This window comes from Dermacentor variabilis, chromosome 7 (genome assembly GCF_050947875.1).
Source record: "Dermacentor variabilis isolate Ectoservices chromosome 7, ASM5094787v1, whole genome shotgun sequence".
In the NCBI taxonomy this organism is placed as follows: Eukaryota; Metazoa; Arthropoda; class Arachnida; order Ixodida; family Ixodidae; genus Dermacentor; species Dermacentor variabilis.
Window position 1 is genome coordinate 156,771,142 of NC_134574.1, and position 19,723 is coordinate 156,790,864.

Genomic DNA, 19,723 nt, shown 5'->3' on the forward strand with positions numbered 1-19,723 from the left:
ACATCGGCGTTTACCTTTCTTAGTAGAGTGGTAACGCCTTTGTCACTAAGAAGAAATTAAGAAACGTGCCGAGAAACACTTGTCCGTGCACTAACGCACTGACTCTTTTAAGCACATTGGATCTACAACGTGTTGCATATTACGTGTCACGCCTTCCTTTTTTTTTTCTCTCCTTGTTTCTTTCTTTCATTGATTCGTTCTCTTTTTCTTTCATACAATACGCGTCAGGTAATAGAGAACCTATATGTTTTCCAAGTACACTAGTACACTACTAGTCCAGGAGCCCGAGCCATAAAAAAAAATATATCACAATGGCAGCCAACTTCTAACAAGTGCGCGAAACGCACGAAGCCAAAGAAGCGAAAGAAGCGCCAGTTGTTTTCTTCAGGTAATCAGGTTTTACGGCATAGGTGGAGGGCACCTGTGTCTGAAAGAAGAATGAAGACATCACTAAACGCCGGAAAGAGGGACAGCAAAGCCCGCGATGGCTTTAATCTGCAATCAAGAACAAGAAAGCGAGTAAGACGTCGATTAATCTGCGTTTTCATTTCTCCCGTGCGGCCGCGAACTTTGAGCCGCTGACCGAACTGAAAAAAAAGAAAGAAGAAAGACAGGAGAAAGACAAGGGAGAAGGTTGGAGGGGGGTTGAATTCGTGGTCTTGTAGCTTTGCTTTAATTGAGCTGCTCGGGTAAATTTGACTCGGAGAATGGTGTCGGCACACGATTACCCGTTGCGCTCGTTCGGGCCTGTGATCATATTGGATGAAACGGGCATTAGGCGTTTCGTGCAAGCTTGAAGCGTGCGCACACCGTTATCTCTCTCTCTCTCTCTCTCTCTCTCTCTCTCTCTCTCTCTTGTATCGGTTAGCGTGTCAGGACACCCCGTGCCTCCCAGAAGGATGCACGCGGTATACGTGCAGGACGGAAAGCGCCGGCGAGAGCACGGCTCGGCAGCGAGACCTGCCGTTCTGTTTCGACCTGTCGCCCTCCTTTCCTTTGGAGTCCTTGGCACCTTTCGCTTAGGACTAGGTCCTCTCGAAGCTGTTTCTGTATTTGTTCTTTTTTGGATGTCGAGAGGAGGTTATTCGGCAGAAGCGGGACAGAACGGGGAAACACAGCAGCTGATATCCGAAAGCAGCGCTCGTACGAACCCTCCCAACCCGGCATACCTAACAGCGAAACCCGCAGTCAAAATGGACACAACCAGTTATACGCATGCGGGGCCGAGTTGCTTGTATGCTGAAGAAACATTATTGCTAGAGAGAGAGAGAGAGAGAGAGAGAGAGAGAGAGAGAGAGAGAGAGAGAGCAGTTAACCAGAGTAACAATCTGGTTGGCTACTCTGTACCTGAGGGGTAGGGGGCTTATAGGAAAGGGTAAAAAACAAGAATCTGTCCGCACAAACACGATGAAGGCGCCCGACAACCCCTACTGTCTTCCGTAAAATAGCCCAGTTATTCTGGTTGTTTCTTTTTTTAAAAATCGTCGTCGTGGTCGCTGTGGTTACCGCTGTTGCCGTTTTTGTTTTCGTTGTCTCATAATGTAATAATGTCACAACGTTGTGATTTCGTCACCCTAATTTCAGAAGTATCGACCAATCTCCTTCACGCATGTACTAATTCTAAAGCATCAACGATTTGAAGTGTGTAGGCACTTTTTATTCTCGTTTATCAATGTACGTATATCTTCCTTGTCCCGCGTGTAACAGCTACCAAGCTTGACATCACGACTTATCACTGAATCCTGTTTCGTTCGATATCTTCCTGGCGCCCGCCTTCTTTTGCCCTGAATTGGCCACAATTTCTTCGACCGAATCAGCCGGCTTGTTTGCGCCCAACCGAATCCCGATGGGACGGGTGCTTATATAGGTGCATTATTCTTACTGCGTACATTATTCCCATTTAGGACTTCAGACTGACTCCAACCAAATAACTGAATTTTATTAGCCCGACGTTTCGGAGCCCATTCGGCTCCTTCAGGGGGTTGTACCGCCACCCCCCGAAGTACAACCCCCTGAAGAAGGAGCCGAATGGGCTCCGAAACGTCGGGCTAATAAAATTCAGTTATTTGGTTGGAGTCAGTCTCAAGTCCTAATCAATTTCCCAACCAGACAGGCAATTCTGTCGAAATGTTCAGCTTCAAATTATTCCCATTTCCACGAGCACCGGCTCAACGACGAGGGGTCATATCGTAAGGAACTGTTGTCCCGAATTCCTGTTCTTCCCATATCGCCAATCGCAACGAGTGGCCGATACCGCCGATAACGTATGCGTGGCCACTCGCCAACCACTTAGAATGGGGCAGAAAGATTAAAAAAAATTTTTTGATTCTTCGGATTCTTACGAGCGACAGCCACTATCAGATTACGAGGCACGCCGTCTAGCGAGGGACTCCGGAATAATTTTTGACACCACCCCGGTCAAAACGTGCATGCAGTGCACGGCACATAGGGCGTTCGTGCATTTTGTCCCCGTCGAAATGGGCAAAAAAATATGGAATGATAAAAAAAAGGGATCGCTGCATTACGCGGCTCCAGCAGCTTGTTCCTGTGCAAATTAAAAATCATCATCATTACCACCACCACCATCGCCATCATCATTATTACTATAAGGTGTATATTATGAAGCAATAAAATGACGGACACCGACCAAAAGAAGCACTGAAAAGGACTAAATCTAAAAGACGTTTCAGCTTCTCCACGGAAGCGTCGTTCACAAATCAGTACTTCTTTTGGTCATGCTTCATGCTTCATCCCGACCAGACGGGCTTCCGTCGAATCCTCGACTTCAAAGCGTATATTCATAAATATAACTGAATTTCACAAGACGTGCCATTTCCATGTGCCGCGTCCGAGCCCTTCGCCACCTGCGACGCTATACAAAGTAGCTACAAAGCTGCTACCGGGCGCTTACCATTAACGTCAATTGTGAAATTACCGTACTTTACTGTTTCGTCGCGGTATACCTTGCTCATCTCGCAGATTTTTCTTCGGGACTTCCGGAAGCATATTTACGAGAATGGCGATGCTTTTTTTTTTTTTTTGTTCCCCACCCAGATAATATACGACAGATTCGTTCACTCGTTCAACGTCTAAACGCAGCTGTGACGACACTGGTGACAGTATTATATTAAACTGTAGTTGGATGGGTTGCTATACAACAGCACTTATTTACGGCGCACAAGGCCTCCATATATATATGCTTTATCCTGCGCTACAACGCAAAGAAAAGATGTCATTGAGCTTCGATCAAATGACTGCTAGCAAGCCTTATTTACAAGCTATTGTACGCGTATACACCTCATGTTTTATAATCAGTGATAAGCTAAGACTTCAGAATGACTGCCTACAGTGTGCAACAGCATCTGGGGGGGGGGGGGGGAGGCATCCTACTCTGTGGACATGTCTATTCGATCTTTTGCCGAACTTCTGTTTGACTGGGCTACACGTCAGCAGGAGACAGCCAATCAAATGAAATTGAAATTGATTCAGCAACAAAGAAATGTTGCCAGGAGGACAGGCAAAGAAAGACCTGTAAAAACAGCTTCAGGAGTCCTGACCTCCCAGCATACAGAGCAACACATTGGCGTGCAGAGAAGGCGATACACATTTGTACAGAAGTTGGCTCATCTTCGATCAAAAAGCAAGAAAATAAAGAACAGGGCAGGGAAAAGAAGAAAAGAAGAAAAATAGTACATCATTATTCAAACATGGCACGTAATCGCATTGATGAAATTGCGGATATGTCCTTATTTGATAATCAACACTTCAGCAGCAAACGTGATGGACATGTCCACAAGGTGGGCTCTTACAGAATAACTCCCCCCTCCTCTCCCCTGGCCTCCGTAGCCTCGACCGCCGCTCCGAAAGGAAACACGCGACATAAGCCCACATGGAAAGAAGCACCGCCAGCACCGTGCACATGAGGCAAACGCGCGCGAACTTAATTCAGGTCGTGTCACAAGTTATATATACATATACTGAAGGCTGTCTCAGATGGTTAAAAGTAGGAGATTCGATTGAAGAATAAATTCAAGTGCGCGGGGTTTATCGGTCCCCAAACAGCACAGTGCCCGGGTTACGAAGAACGCCGTACGGTAGTGCATGCAGGACACCGGATCAACTTGTACAAAGTCGTGTAAGCCGTGTTGTTGAAGTGAATGCGACAGTCTCGCATCGCATGCCGCAGCTCATCACGCTAATATCGGTCCGAGAGCATTCACGCACGGCGCCTTCCCCATTTTGTCCCCGAACACATGAGTTTTTTCCACGAACGTGATCTGCCGGAGTGCTTGGCGGCACCACCAGGTGGCGTCACCACTCCGTTCGCTTACCTATTGCACCTATTTGTACACTCGCCCGGCAATCCGCCCATACCACTACGGCGTTCTCCAAAGTAACGGACACGATAAACATTCCTATTGTTTGGCGACGAGATAAGCCCCAAAGGGTGCAAACTGTTTTCTTTTTTAGCGTATGTAAGAAATGTTTACACCCTTTGGGGCGTATCTTGTCGCTCCCCTGAAAAGTTAGAGTCGTCAGCATTGCTTGCGTTTCCTTTCTTCAAAAACTTGGCGCTCCCTAATTTTCCGTGAAGAATCACGCTGCTAACGCGCACGTCGTTCGTGGCCTGGAAGTAACCGGGCACACGATCATCCCGATTATTGTTCGGCGACAAGGTAACATGCAATTTCGTTTAGAAATTGCCTTTCGACATTTCAAACGCGCTCGCAATTTGCAGTGCGAAGCGCGCGTAATGCGTAGGTTGTGGGTTCGGCTACCACGGGCGACAAATTATCTTTTCGTCCACTTTTCTTTCCCCTTCGTTATTTTCTGCATTTCAATTTCAACTACAGCCAATTTCCCCAAGGCTTTCCTTGGCTTCATTGACTGATGGATTTACGTGGTCACGGTTAACAAAATCGAGCCCCTCGGTTCGCCTTCTGCTCTCGCTTAATTTGTTTCAGAGTGATGTATGGATGCGATACCACGCGCCACTTGTCGCATTCATGTAAATGCAGCTATGGTTTCAAGGAAGAGAGAGAGAAACGAAGAGGGAGAGGTAGGAAGGTTATCGAAGGACGTGCCCGGTTGGCTACCCCACACTTGGAGCGGGGGAAGGAGGAAAAATAGATAAGAGGGAGAGAGAAGGAAAATGGTGGAGCCAGTCATTCACAGAGTCAGTCGCAGAGGAACCTCCGCTGTCACAAGCGTTCGCATACAATCCAGCATCCTTCACGAAGCGTACAAGCGCTCTTGTGGCATTTTGCATGCGAGAATGCATATTCTATGGTCCAAGGATTTTTTCTTCCGAGAGCGCTCTGTTATCTAGCAGTTTGAGTTTAGCCTGCGGAGCACGTTGTTCAGTCTCAGACATAGTTTCAAGATGTATATAGTAGTACGCAGTTCTTGCGACCTGCACCGTCATATATCAAATTAGAAGCGTTATGCCTTAACAGCACAGAAGGTCACTTTTGTCGCGGAATCGGCCTTTCGGAAGCTCTTGTGGGTGACTATGCAACGCCCTGTACGTCAGAGGGCTACCAAATCACCCGCAGCTGAAGATTTGCATAAAAGCGGTCTCAACAGTCCGCATTAAACCACCGCGTCGGTTTTTCTCACTCGCTTCCTACAGATTGCATAGCCGCGGAGTGCGAGATGAGAGGTCACGCGTTGATGTCACGCGTCGCGGTGAAGCCAATTAAACTTATCGAGGCGAGACCCGTCAAAATGCCAGACCCCGATGACGCAAACGGACGCCAATGCGACATTCGGCACAGGGCCTGGAGTTCACACACACACACACACACACACACACACACACACACACACACACACACACACACACACACACACACACACACACACACACACACACACACACACACACACACACGCACGCACGATACAGAAATGCTTCTGTGGGCACTGTCACGCAGTCTGCGAAGGCGTTCCTACTCTTACACCATGTCATCGTCCAATCGTATACGTCACACAGTGTGCAGTCCCATACAGTCAAACCACGGTATAAATCTCACACACCTGCACAATTTTACATTTTTATACCTAACCGCTGTTCATTAACACAAACAGTGAAAATGTGCGTGAACGTTTAGACGATTTGGATATATTTTGTCAAACCTAAAACCGGCATCAATCAGATTAAAATTTATCGCGGCGATTGTAACACGACGCCTGGCCCTGAAGTGTATATTTGCGCCGTGTCGTTGAGCGGCAATACGGTCGGAAGGGAACGCCGTGAACAGGGCAGACGCTGTACACAATGCTCTAACTGGCCTAAGAGTCAACGGCCCTCTGTATTTATGGCACGTAAATTTTACTGCAATATCAATTTATATGGACACTCCGTATAATTGGCACCATCGTGCTTCCGTGGCATCGACGGTGCATTCGCGACTCGCACGTCGAAGTTTAGAAGACTGCGTGAAATTTAATTAACCCAAACATCCAAGTTCGCGCTGCTCTTGCCAGTATACTGCGGCAAAGAAAGCACCGCACACCTGTAAGATGCTAAAATATGCGCAGCTACAAAAGTTACCGCGTATAGGAAACCGAATAAGTGTTGCTCAGCTTCGCATCCCATTACTTCCGTTTTAATGTCAGTTTAAGGATAATCAGTTATACAAGCAATCGAGGGGACAATGGAATGAAATGTGCAAGAGTAAATCATCACACAGCCTTCGATTACAAAGTTGACGTCCGCCAGAAATGTGGCACAAATATTTCGACTATACACTCAGGTCTACGCCGTCTATTCATAATTATCATTATTATTTTACGCCTGTCTGGATGGTAACGTGTTCAATTTTCATAAGCCCGGACTGTAGCGATGCGGTCAGTCAGAAGCTTATGCATAACTCTAGAGAGTCTCTCTCTCTCTCTCGTGCGAGGGTAAATGCAAGTGAATGAACTATTTGTGTCCGGATTTTCCCACTACTTTCTCTCTCCCTGCCATACTTCATACTTTATACATACATATATATATATATATATATATATATATATATATATATATATATATATATATATATATATATATATATATATATATATATATATATATACATATATATATATATATATATATATATATATATATATATATATATATATATATATATATATATATATATATATATATATATATATAATCAGTGGTGGTCCTACCGGATTTTCCGTTCCAGGTTTGCCTCTCAGATAAACTGTATGCAGAGTTTCTGCCACTCGCTCTGTTGTCAAGAGACATCCGTTTGTCGTGTTCCAGTTTAGTGCCCTTCATGTATCACCGAGGCACAGAGACTTCGATGAAGATGGTTGCCCTTTCTTTTCTTTTTTTCTCTACTCACACGGTACTTTATGAATTTCTGCTGCTTAATATCCTTCTCCTTCGGTATACTCCTGCGAATCATCCACGCGTAATTGGCTATACACGTCGTCAAGTTCCACCTATAATGTGGCACATGAGAGACACGACGGAGTGCCGAACGCTGCTAACCTTTCGTGAAGTGCGTCGCACTTCAGGCGTCCATGCCATGCACTACATGTGCGTCGTATTTCTTGGGATAGGGCAAGGAGACAGGGAGCGACTAAAATGGAATAGCGCATACGCCACCAACGTATACGCTGGGAGCACAAGGCCAGTGGTATGATATATATATATATATATATATATATATATATATATATATATATATGCGTGTGTGTGTGTTCTTTATAGGGTGTCGGGGATCGAAGGTGTATAGGGTGTATAGGGGATCGAAGGTGTAAGCATTTAGAGGAGTCGTGTGAATGTTTGCCAGTAGAAGAAAAGAAGAAAACTCACCCAGGCGGCGTGTTGTATTGAGATTGTGTTACTAAAGCTCTGTAGGAAGCTTTCGGAATAATTTTTCGACACCGCCTGCCCACTGCTGACCTATGCCAGCCATAGCCTCACCTTAAATTACTCCGAAAACTTCCTACGGAGCTTTAGTAACACAATCTCAATATAACACGGCGCCTTGGTGAGTTTCCTTCTTTTATTCTACTGGCAAACATTCACACGACTCCTCTAAAAGCTTACATCTTCGATCGAACTAAATATTCAGGATAACCCTATAAAGAACACACACACACACACTATATATATATATATATATATATATATATATATATATATATATATATATATATATATATATCATAAGAAGCCACCACCATCGAAAACATAGGGGAAATTACTTGCAATTACTACCTGAACTAAATAAATAAAAAATTAATGGAAATGAAGGTGGGGAAAACAAGTTGCCGCAGGTGGGAACGATCCCACGTCTTCGCATTACGCGTGCGATGATCCACCACTTGAGCTACCGCGGCGCCGTTTTCCCATCCACTTTCCTGGGCATTTATGTTTTACTACAGGGTTAGTTCTAATAGTAGAACATAAATTAACAGTGAAGATAAGAACGGTTAACCCCCTTTCTTCTCGCTTATATATATGCACCTGTGTATTTGCACGCGCGCGTACGTGCGAGCATCATATGCGCTCCGAAATTACGAAAACGGAAAGCAGACAATTTAAAAAAACGTACCCGAGTTTCCTTCCGGATCTCGCGAAACTGGAATTACTGTGCGCTGCGCAGGCCGCTTCGTACACAATTGTGCCCTCCCCCCCAGATTATATATATATATATATATATATATATATATATATATATATATATATATATATTGCAATAAAAATAGGTATAGTGTGGTGCAGTCAAAATGATGTATTATACACGTGTGCCTGTATGCGTAAAGCTGCAGTTCGGCGTGAGCGCGGAACTAGTGTGTGTGTGTGTGTGTGTATATATATATATATATATATATATATATATATATATATATCTATATATATATATATATATATATATATATATATATATATATATATATATATATATAATCCGCGCAATGGTAACCCTGAAAACAATCTCGAATTACGCTGACGTTGCATGCGTACTAGCAAATCGTTACTGCCGAGATCCCTGAAAACTGCGTAGATCGCCCATACGCCGCTCGTCGTTAACTGCGCGTCTAAAGCGCGCGTTGTTCGGGCCACACGCAGCGTATCTGCCGGCTTGTAGCAGCGTCCGTCTCCGGCACGTATATACGCTTCGCGCCTCGCGATAACCATGCACGCTCTGGGTGCGATCGCTGGAACAGGGTCTGCGAGGAAGTGCAGTCTTTTTTTTTTTTTTTACACTTACACGAAGAGAAAGGCGGTATTGTCGCTCTGCGTTACATAGCTGCGCAGTAAAAGGTACAACAGAGTGAAAACCCGGCACTTGTGCATAAACGCGCTGGCAGCGGTATGGAGCTTTATCCTGTACGGTAGATAGTCGAAAAAGCCATTCCACTTTGGAATAAACTTCATTCATTCATCCTTCCAGCGGGGCAATGACGAATGCTATAGCTCCGCGACATTTGCCTGCTTTGGCTTCGAATGACCATCTGGTTTCTCAACTTAACTTGCACGTATTGCATATGGCGTCAGATTCGCCTTTTAGGTAAAACATGAAACAATACGCGTGGAGGTGCACCAGATGATAGTGGTCTAAAGAAAGGGAAGACGCTTGGTTCGTCCAAGAATCGCTCGAAACGCGTTCTCGACCGGTATAGCAACGCTGGCATCACAGAAACGTGGAACGAACGCTCTGATGCCAACGAGCACGAAGCGCCATATAAACCCGTCGCGAAGTCACCAGGTCTAAATGTGTATAGTTGCTGTTTCGGGGATCGCGCTCACGTTCGACGTCGGCTCACTCTCGACAAGCCGAATCGACACTCGTTCGCGTGGCGTTTCGCGACGCCCCAGTTGTCTTACAGTCTTCGTCGACCGCGTATGTGCGTGAGAGTTATATATCGGAGTAGGCCCGTGGTGTGTCCCGGCATAGAGTTTCTCACTATGACACCTATAGAGGGAAATCTGGCGCCACCGTCTATGGGAGCTCCCTAAGGAGCGCTGTGCCGTCATAAGAATGACGGTATATGTGCCTGCGAGGCTTGTGTTGGCTGTTGTTGCAAGAGGCTTCGTCTAAAACGTGGATATGGCTACAGAAATAACGCGTTCTTAAAGTAAAATCTTCATAAAATGTTTCCATTCACGCAAATGGCATCTTCCAGTGAAGTTTACTCACCTACAATGCATAACCAAGCGAAGAAAAGCAAGAACAGACGACAAACTGTTCCAAAGCGAGCGCGAATCTTGTCGTCTGTCCTCCAACTTTAGCGCCCGCTGATACTTTTTACGTTTCATATAATTGTACATGCAATAACAAGTTCTCATAGTTAAACATGTTTTTGTGTAATAACATAGCTAAAACTGCTTTTTACGTGCTGTTTTAGTAGAAAATTAATCACTGTGATAGAAGGAACGGTGCTTGCCTGGCCCTCCGAGAACGATGCCAATCCGAAGTCGCAATATACCGGCATTCCCATGCATAGCGCAGCGCAGCAACGCCAGATTTCCCTCTAGGTGATAGGCTGAGAAACTCTATCTGTCCCGGTGAAGTCGCATATTAGAGCGCATGATAGTACGAAATCAAATTACCGGAGAGAAGTCTCACCACGAGAAGCCAACGAACAGGAGACAAAATCACGAGAGAAGTCTGTCGCTTTAGAGTTCACGTCTGCGAGAGCTGCCAGCATATGACGGTTCAATACCGCGTCGGAATGAACGGGTTGTATACACACGGACTTGGCTCTGAACAACGTGAGTCTGGTGAAACGATTTGCCTTTGCGACAGCGCAAGTAGATCCTATTTAAATAAATTAGTGCTCTATGGATGCAGCGTCCGCAACGATTACGCGCACAGTCCCATTACATCCACGCGTTTACAACGCAATAATGCCGGGCAGTATAGGCCGATAAAGGCGTGGTAAATTGCGTAATAGAAATAAATGCGCGAGAACGTCTGAAGCGCTGACAAGCACGAAGGGTATAGACAAATTCGTGTACTACGAAGCGTTGCCATCGTTGCCATCGTTGCCATGGTAACCGAAGGAATCATAAAGGTGTTTTATTCTTCCTTTTATTCCTTTTAACGGGTTAGCATTACGAGTGTCAAAGCGGGAATATATACATATATATATATATATATATATATATATATATATATATATATATATATATATAAGGTTCTCAGGTAACTTGTGCCAAGGTAATATTGTTTGCCGTCGGTTGGAGCAAGTCAATTTTTTTTCTACTTCGCAAAAGTTACATAATTAGTTGTTATTAATTAACTAACGTGTCAAATATTACAATCAGAGCAAAATGGTCATTGACAAAATTGTAGGCCATCATGAATTCCCGATCCATTGCTCAACATGCGTTACATCAAAGTTTTTTTTTTTTTTTTTTCTAGCGTTAAACACGAAAAACGCGCAAATTAACCTTATGCTTTTCTTGGGTTCCTTGCCTACTGGGTTCATGTGGTCATACATATATATAAGCGCAGTCGATAGCGCTTAGACAGATATAGTTCCAAAGTGCATGACGAGGCTAAGAAGACTTCGCTTGAAAACATTGAAGATACACTGTAACGATAAATTCCGTTTCTTAGACATGTTTTTTATAAAGTCAGGTGTTGCTACAACTGCAGGGCTACACAACCTAACAAAGCGAAGTTTATTTGCACATTAGAGAATGTAAATCCGCAAGAGCTGCGGCGCGGCTTTTCTTCCGCATAACGAAAAAAAGAAAAATGCCAACAGCACATTAGTGTATGCTTTCACAGTTGGGCCGCGAAGGGCCTGACAGACATATTGCTACCGCGAAACGACAACAGCAACCTTGCGCGAGAGAACAATGTTCTTTAACAAAAGAAAGAAAAAAAAAACAACTTTACTTAGCTAAACGGTAACAGTAAACAGATTTATTATTTCTCTCTGCTGTTCCTTCAGAAGACGCAACCTCTTTGTGCCACAGCCCAGAGAATATACATTTCCTGGCGCGCTCCCTTACCCGTCTACACGTCTTTTCGATATCACCGAGTCGCGAACGCATTTGACTGTAGTATAAACAAACCTGCACTATATAAATATACATATAGTTGTGAATGTTATCTCGACTCGTCCACATAAACCCCAGGAAGCGGTGCAAAGGCTGGCGTCGAAGGAAGCTGCATTCCAAGTCACAATTTTTCTTCGACTTCTTTTAAAGCGGATAGCTTGCTTTGGCTATTTCGGCCGTTTTAGTGGCGGTCGGTCCTTGACCACCCATACACTGTAGAATCATGTACACCCTTAAAAGTCAATAACGGTGTAATTTGGTCTATTTAGCTAACAGATTTACACCCAAAAACGGAAAAAGAAAGACAGACGTTAATGCGCACTATACCGTGCCGCCCGTGGTGTCTGTTTCTGGGTGCAAGGGTCTGCGTTACATATATCTACACCAGTTTTAAAGGTGTACAAGATTTTTCAGTGTAAAAAGGTGTCAATGCAAAGGGCACTACACATACGCAAAACCGAGCCCCGGGGGCACGTTCGCCGAACGTGCACTGTAAAATAAGCTACACCCTTAAAAGTGAAAAACGGTGTAAATATGTCTATAACTCACACCCTTAGGGTGCATGTTATCGAAATTACACTCTAAGGGTGTGAGTTACAGACACGTTTGCACCCTTTTTTCCCTTTTAAGGGTGTAAATTATTTTACAGCCTGCCCCACAAGTATACGCATCTTAAAAATATATATCCACGAGACACACGAGCTGTCGCGCTCTCGTGCTATACAGTCGAACCCGGATATATCGAAATAACATATAACGAATTATTGTGTAGAACGAACATCAGTCAAATTTCCTTGAAGATGCTTGTAGGAAAACTTTATTTTATATATCGAATTACCTATATCGCACTTTTTTTGTGATCCCCTTCAGATATTGTATATCTGGGTGCGACTGTAATAACGCCACATTTGTGCTGGTTAACCGCGGTGTTCTGTACGGCGTTAAGCATTAAAATAACATATGCTTGCTTAAATATCCTGACTCCAACTACAATACTCGCCTTCAAGCGCATAATTCCTTTACTAAAGTAAATATAGCTTTCTAGAAGCGTCCGACTATTCGCGTACATTGACAATCATCGCCGATGGTTTCTGCACATTTTAAAAAAAAGTAACTTCGTATGTTCATGTTTCCTTCTCCCGACAAACTGAACAAACCCCTGTAAGCGAACTTGTACAGCCGAAGTCATACTTAGCCCGAACACGCCTTACACGCATTTTTTATTCGATATGCGTATACTCCGTGTCTTATTATAGTGATTGTTTTAGATGTTTCGCGTTGAATTTACTTATAGGTTACTTCCTTGCAAAAAACTTAGTGTTTCTTCCTTGCAAACAGCGTTTGTCCGAGTTAAAGCGCTAGAAATGTGTCTTCTGTGTTCGAATTCAGTAAGACGGCAGCGGTATACATACGTGCCTGCAAGAATGTGTGATTGGGCTGCAGTTTAGAACGCATACGTTGTGAGTATATGTTCCCAGTGTTTTAGCCTGTCACTAACACCATACTTCTGGTGTATATATATCGGCGTTTCATCATCGAAGAACGCGAACTGCGGCGCACTGCGAATTTACTCGTATACTGCGTGTATATATAGCGCTTAGCTAGCAGACACTTTAGATGACGGCTTCTCGTTCGTGAGAACGGGTTTTCGAATCGTGTCATGTGCCGTATAGTAGTATATATGGAAGTACCAGCTATCTTGCAAAGATAATATAATTCATTCATCTATGGACAGTACACAGCTCACATTTGCCTTTTATATACGTTACACGTTATTATATACGTTATTACGTTATACGTTCGCGCGTGCATAGGACTGTGTACTGTGGATTTTTGGTCTTACGACGTTGCTTCCTTCATCTTCTTAATATATATATATATATATATATATATATGTGTGTGTGTGTGTGTGTGTGTGTGTGTGTGTGTGTGTGTGTGTGTGTGTGTGTGTGTGTGTGTGTGTGTGTGTGTGTTATGTTCTTTCTGCTATGCGAAAAAAAAATGGTAGCAGTCACTTTTATACGGTGACTAAATCCGTTCCTATTATTTTCATTAAAAAAATTAAACGAAGTCAGTAGTTCACCGTATTTCAGAGCGTTTTAGCATCTGTACAACGTGATCTTACTGTATGGTGTTTACACAGAACGTGCCCCACGGTCATACGCAGTATTTACAAACACGGTTGCTTGGCAACACGAAAGCACCACCCCCTAAAGAAAAGGAACAGTGGCGGGAAAGACGGACGTACGTTGACGCACGTTCTTGCATAAAAATATCCGCAAGTGTCACAACGTGAGACGCGCACCTTGTATTACCTTACTGTTGCTTCCTCACGTTATGTAATGTGTACACATTGTTTTTGTTTTTTTAATTCATAAGGTAGTGCTAATGTACTGTCAGTCAGATATTGTAACGCTACTACTTGTGTTTCGACTATTACGGGAGGCTGCTGAAACTTATCTTGTAACCAATGGAGTACTATACGTTGCTCGTTATATAAGCGCCTTTGCACTGTTAGCCAAGTAATATCAGTTGTATTTCTGATGATGGACCCCTTTCGTTCAGTTTACAATAATAGTGGACGCGTATTGTTTGTAAAGTATTGTATTGGTGTTCTTGCTGATTGCGTTTGGCAGTTCCGAGAGGCTGCACAGGTTTTTGCAGAAACCAATGCTTTATTATTTGTTGTTCGCTATTGAAGCCTTATTCTGTTTTGTCTGCCAAGTAATTTGTATCTACCATCATGCACTGTATGAGACTGTACTTGTTATCTTTGAGGCAGTGGGAAATGGTCAAACCGTTCAAAGGGCCTTCCGCACCACCCCCTTTAATCCTTATCTCAAGTGACGTATAGATTAAGGTAACGTGAGACGAAGTACCACTTACCGGTAACCGAGCGCTTCCTCGGCTGGGGCTTGTCCTGTTTTCGCCGTGACATGGCATCGGCGTTGTCCAGTTTGGCGTCGTCAACCCCGGAGTCAAACAGCAGTTCACGCGGGGCGCGACAGCCGAACTGAGCCCGTGGCCACTTCAGACCTGGGCCGAGAGGACCTCAAACTCCGCTCCACAAAGAAACGAAACGAAAAGAAAAAATAAAGCTTTTCACACAACGCCCGCGACCGCTGTCACCGTCGGCGACCGTTGGACACGTAACACCGGCGAAGCCGATGAAAGAAGCGAGCCGTCGACGCTGTCCACACGCGACGATCTCGCCGGTAACGCGCCGCGAACATCCAATCCTCGGGCACGGCGGCTGCAGTACTCGCCGTATCGCAGCGGAGTTGTCGCACTGTCACGACGACATCAAAGTCGCCGCCGACGGTTAAAATTGACAGACAGACGACCGTCGTTCACTACACGTTCACTTGCAGTATCGATGATGATGGCGAAGTCTGTCCGGCAGCGAGCCGTGAGTGGGCGAAATTCGCGGCCGCGTCACAAGGTCAGATTCAGGGTTCGATCTTTTGGCCGCAGACGTGATGATGCGATCTCCGTTGTTTCGCTTTTGTTTACGTTGTCGCCGTCTACGAGACTCCGGTCGGTCCTCGACACCCTCGACGTGAGGTCCCCGATATTAGTTCGAATTGCCTGATCGTCTGTTCTCGGTCACATTTATTTCGTGTTTTCGAGTCAGGATTACGCACTCTGCGAACTTTCACGATTGAAAAATACCAAATAAAAACAAAGCGTACGAAGTGCGGGATAAACAAGAACCTTCTTCCGGATTGCGTCCGGGAGGAGGTTGTCACAAGTTGAGTGACAGCCCTTTTCTTTTACTTTTTTAACTTTCGGCGGGAAAGGGTTTCTTTCCTAAAGCGGCGGTGGAAAGGGTAAAGGTAACATAGAAATGAACGCCGGCACGGTAGCAATTAGGGTATAGCACGTTTCTTTTTTCTTTCTTTTTGCAAGACTCCCAGAGCGCGCTACTAACACGTTCGTGTTTTTCCGGCCGCCCCAACCGGTATGTCACGTGCGATAAAAACTGACGTACGCTATTCAGTCGTCGCCGACTGTTTGAGATTGCAGAACGGGACCAGGACGACAGCTTCTCTGAGGGTTCACAAGATTTGTGGGCACAACTTCGCTTACGACGCTTTTCTCCTCCGAATGCGGGAGGAACGAACGTTGAACGAATCGGGCGAAGGGTTGTTACAGGTGTGAGTGTCCCGTTAGCGGACGACTTCGAGAGGAAGGATGGAAGGGTGTCTACGAAAAAATGCCGTTGCAACCCTCTCTCTCTCTCCCGCCTCGGCAAAGCACTGCACACAACGACACCGACAACGACGACACGCTGGCTATAAGAGGATCACAACACGAATCGTTGCCGCAAACACACGCGGCGCTGCTGCACATCCCCTCCGCTACGAGAATCACTCGGATGTCACTCGTTGACACGCGGTGCTGTCACACTCCGGAGCTCACCACCGAGTAACGGAAGCACACACTGGCACGCACAACACCGACGACACTGCAGACGGTCGGAGCAGACGATTTTTTCGGCGACATCGTCTGCGAACCCGCCGCAGCCGTTGTCTCGTCGTCTGCTACGGCGGGGCACTCCAGGACTCCGGTCCGCCACGCGACGCCGCGGGCCCGATGCAGCGCGCGAGAACCACGTTGCCGCCGGCGCTTCTCTTCTCCCTCGGACACGACGGGGACACACAAGCAAACCGTCGTCGTCGACGCGGACGATGTCGCGCAGAACGAAAGGGGAGGAGTCGATCGGGAGACTCGGAAGGAGAAGAAACAAAAAAATCAAAGTGAAGCAAAACACTCCGCGGTGCTGGTGGCGGGGGGGAGGAAAGGGCGAGAGAAACAGAAACAAAGCAAAGAAACACGACCACGCACGCCGCCCCGGCGCGTCCGTGTCTCTCGCCGGGCTTGTCCGCGAGCTCGGCTAGGCTCGCGCGCGCGCAACGCGGTCTCTCTACGGCGACTCGCCGCTGGCTGGAGCGTTTTTCGACCCCCCCACCCCTCGCTGTGTTTTTTTTTTTCTCTTCTTTTTCCTCCCCCCACCCTCAGGCCTGACGCCGTACTTCTAGCCACGGCAGCAGCAGCAGCAGGAGGCGAGCCTTCCCTTCTCCAACGTGCACAGCGCACAGCGAAGCGTCGCTCTCTCTCTCTTTCGCCGGCGGGCCGCGGCTGGAGGAGAGGGAGAGAGGCAGTAGAAGGGAGAGATGGAGAGGAGGAGTTCAGTCGCGGGGACAGCGGTCACCGCGAGTGCGGCGCGGACCGTGCGCCCTCTTTCGAGCGGCGCTGCAGCGGCGAGCGCGTTGCCCAGGGGCGGTGCTTTTGCGGCGGCGCCTGGCTACCGCGCCGCCCGGGCCGGGCGGCTCGCTGTTTGACGACGACGTTCGCGTGGCCGACGGGGCGCCAGGCGTTGTGGAGCGCTACGCGGGCGAGCGACCGCCGACGCCGATGTGACGTCTGATGCGCCGCGAAACTTGTAGACGTGCCCATACGGCTGCTGCTACTGCTGCAGCCGCCGCAGCGGCTCTTCGAATTGTGCTCCCCAGCTCGGCTAATGTCACCGGTCACGGAAAGCGAGCGGCCTGCCCAAGTAGCAAGCATGCATGTAGCGAAGCCTAAGCCCGTGCACGCCTTTATGGGGTGTGTCATGACAGCTCGAGGCGAAATGCGTGCTCTAAACAAGCGGCCGTGCCTGTAGACATGCGCGATATGTCAGAGCAGTGCGTGCAGAGCACGCACGCGGTAGGAAGGGTACCACGTGCTGCTGTGTTTATATCGGAATACGAGGCAGGCTGCCTCGTCGACCGTAGTGCGAGGTGCCTCGGGCAGGTGAATCGGAGCTACTGCGAATAATAGCTAGATAAATACATACATAAAAACAAGACGTCAATGCACCACATCTGATGCTGTACAGTAGCGAGCGACCCTTCTCGAGGTATCTGTGTCACTTAGTGGTAAAAAAAAAGGGGGGGGGGAAGGGGCTGGCGATAGTTGCAGTATTTCATTATAGAGCAGTGACAACAGATTCCGGTTAAAAAGAAAAGAAGGAATTCCTGTATTCACATAGTACAAATGTACGGGAAACAGACGCAGACGCCGGCACTAACATGAATTTTTTACGTTGAAGTCAGAGTAGTCTAATTAAAAAAAAAAATTAAGGAAAGAAAACTGCTCTGCCTGCCAGAAGAAAATTGGCTGTTTGTAGCAGTAAAATCCAAATCGTACTTCATTGAAATAGTAATGAAGTGTTATATCATGGCAAATATATTTTGACGCGCATTCTCTAGGCGTTCCATAAAAAGTGCTGAATTCGATGTCATGATTGCTGAACAAGACAAATGTCTACAAGGGTAGATTACAATGAGCAATTAAACAAAACTTCGTCTCCTGATCCTTCTCCCTCTCTCTCTCTCTCTCTTGCTGTAATAGGTAATTGCTAACAGAATCGCAGCGTAAAAAAAGTCCCATCTGCTTCAGATATTTCGTCGTTTAATACGTCCTCTTCAACTTGGGCATCAATTTTACAGCGTGACCTAACTCCTAGGTGAGGTCACGGTGACCCAACTTGGCAGCAACGTGGTGTCACAAACCAAGTATTACGCTCCCTAACCAGGGATAAGACTGGATAAAAGTTACTCCCTGTTGTAGTTTCTTTAACAGCCTACAGCACGGTCCACTTTTAACGGGCACATCGAGAGCTTCTTTGTAATGCTGTGTTGTTTCGACTGTTATGTACGTGAGTGTATGTAGAGCAAGGACTTTATCATTTCATGATCATGAAAATTGAGAGAAAGAGATAAAAAAAAAAACGGAAACGTTGGGAGGTTAACAAGATGTCACCTAGTTAGCTGCCCTATACTGCGGGAGAGGGAATAGGGGCAGAAAGACAAAGAAAAAAGAGAGAAGGAAAGGAAGAAAGGTTGAAACGCGCCCACACGCATAACAACGTTCATCGCGCAGTCACAGGCGGTCGCAGAGCTGAAGTGCCTGCGAGCATCAAAGCATCTTCGTCTTTCTCCATGTTTAAAAATTCAATAAAACGCTATCGTTTGAGTAAATACCCTAATTTGATATGCATTCGTATATTCTAACTTTCTTCAATGGTGTTTGTAATAAACTTATGGAATAATGATACAGAACTTTCTTTAATGTAACTTCAGTTGTATGGCTTCGCTGTTTTTCTCCATCTTGATTCTGGTTATGTAGATGAGACATTTATGATAGCTTGAACTGCTATTTTAGCTTTCTATGTCTTAAGTGAAGTGATTATTTTACCTTTGTATTTCCTTATTTACGTATTTTTAGTGTTCGTTCGGTTTTCTATTGTCTTCCTTGAGTTTTGATTTTTCCTGCTAGTTGGTGATTTGTTTCCGTCAATCATCCATGGAGGGTTCCAGTACGGTTACCTGACCCTCTTTTGCACATTCTATTTCTGTTATCATGCTTTGATAAACTCAAATAAACTTGAACAAACTTGAAAAAAGCAAGTGAAAAAAAAATGCTTTTAGGCAGTTTGACGAAGCTCTCACCTCTTGCAACTTGACGACTGGTCAGCATTACGTCACAGGCCTGTCGAACGATACCTCATTTGACAAATTGCGTAAAATTCGCTTAGGTTGAAAACTGCGAACGATATAACCGCATTGAAAACATTAACGAAAACACAAAACTTTGCGATGAATGCCTGATTGCCATGGCACGCAA

The 19,723-nt window shown here is 45.8% G+C and overlaps 1 protein-coding gene across 1 annotated transcript in view; it reads right to left on the reverse strand.

Moving 5' to 3' along the window:
* Nucleotides 1–17,091, reverse strand: part of Cph (BCL11 transcription factor chronophage) — a 662,450-nt gene extending 645,359 nt beyond the window's left edge. Inside the window, exon 1 of the mRNA XM_075699818.1 lies at nucleotides 14,936–17,091. Within this exon, the coding sequence (XP_075555933.1) occupies nucleotides 14,936–14,987 (52 nt within the window). The 5' untranslated portion in view covers nucleotides 14,988–17,091. The remainder of the gene's footprint in view (nucleotides 1–14,935) is intronic.
* Between the last annotated feature and the right edge of the window lie 2,632 nt (nucleotides 17,092–19,723).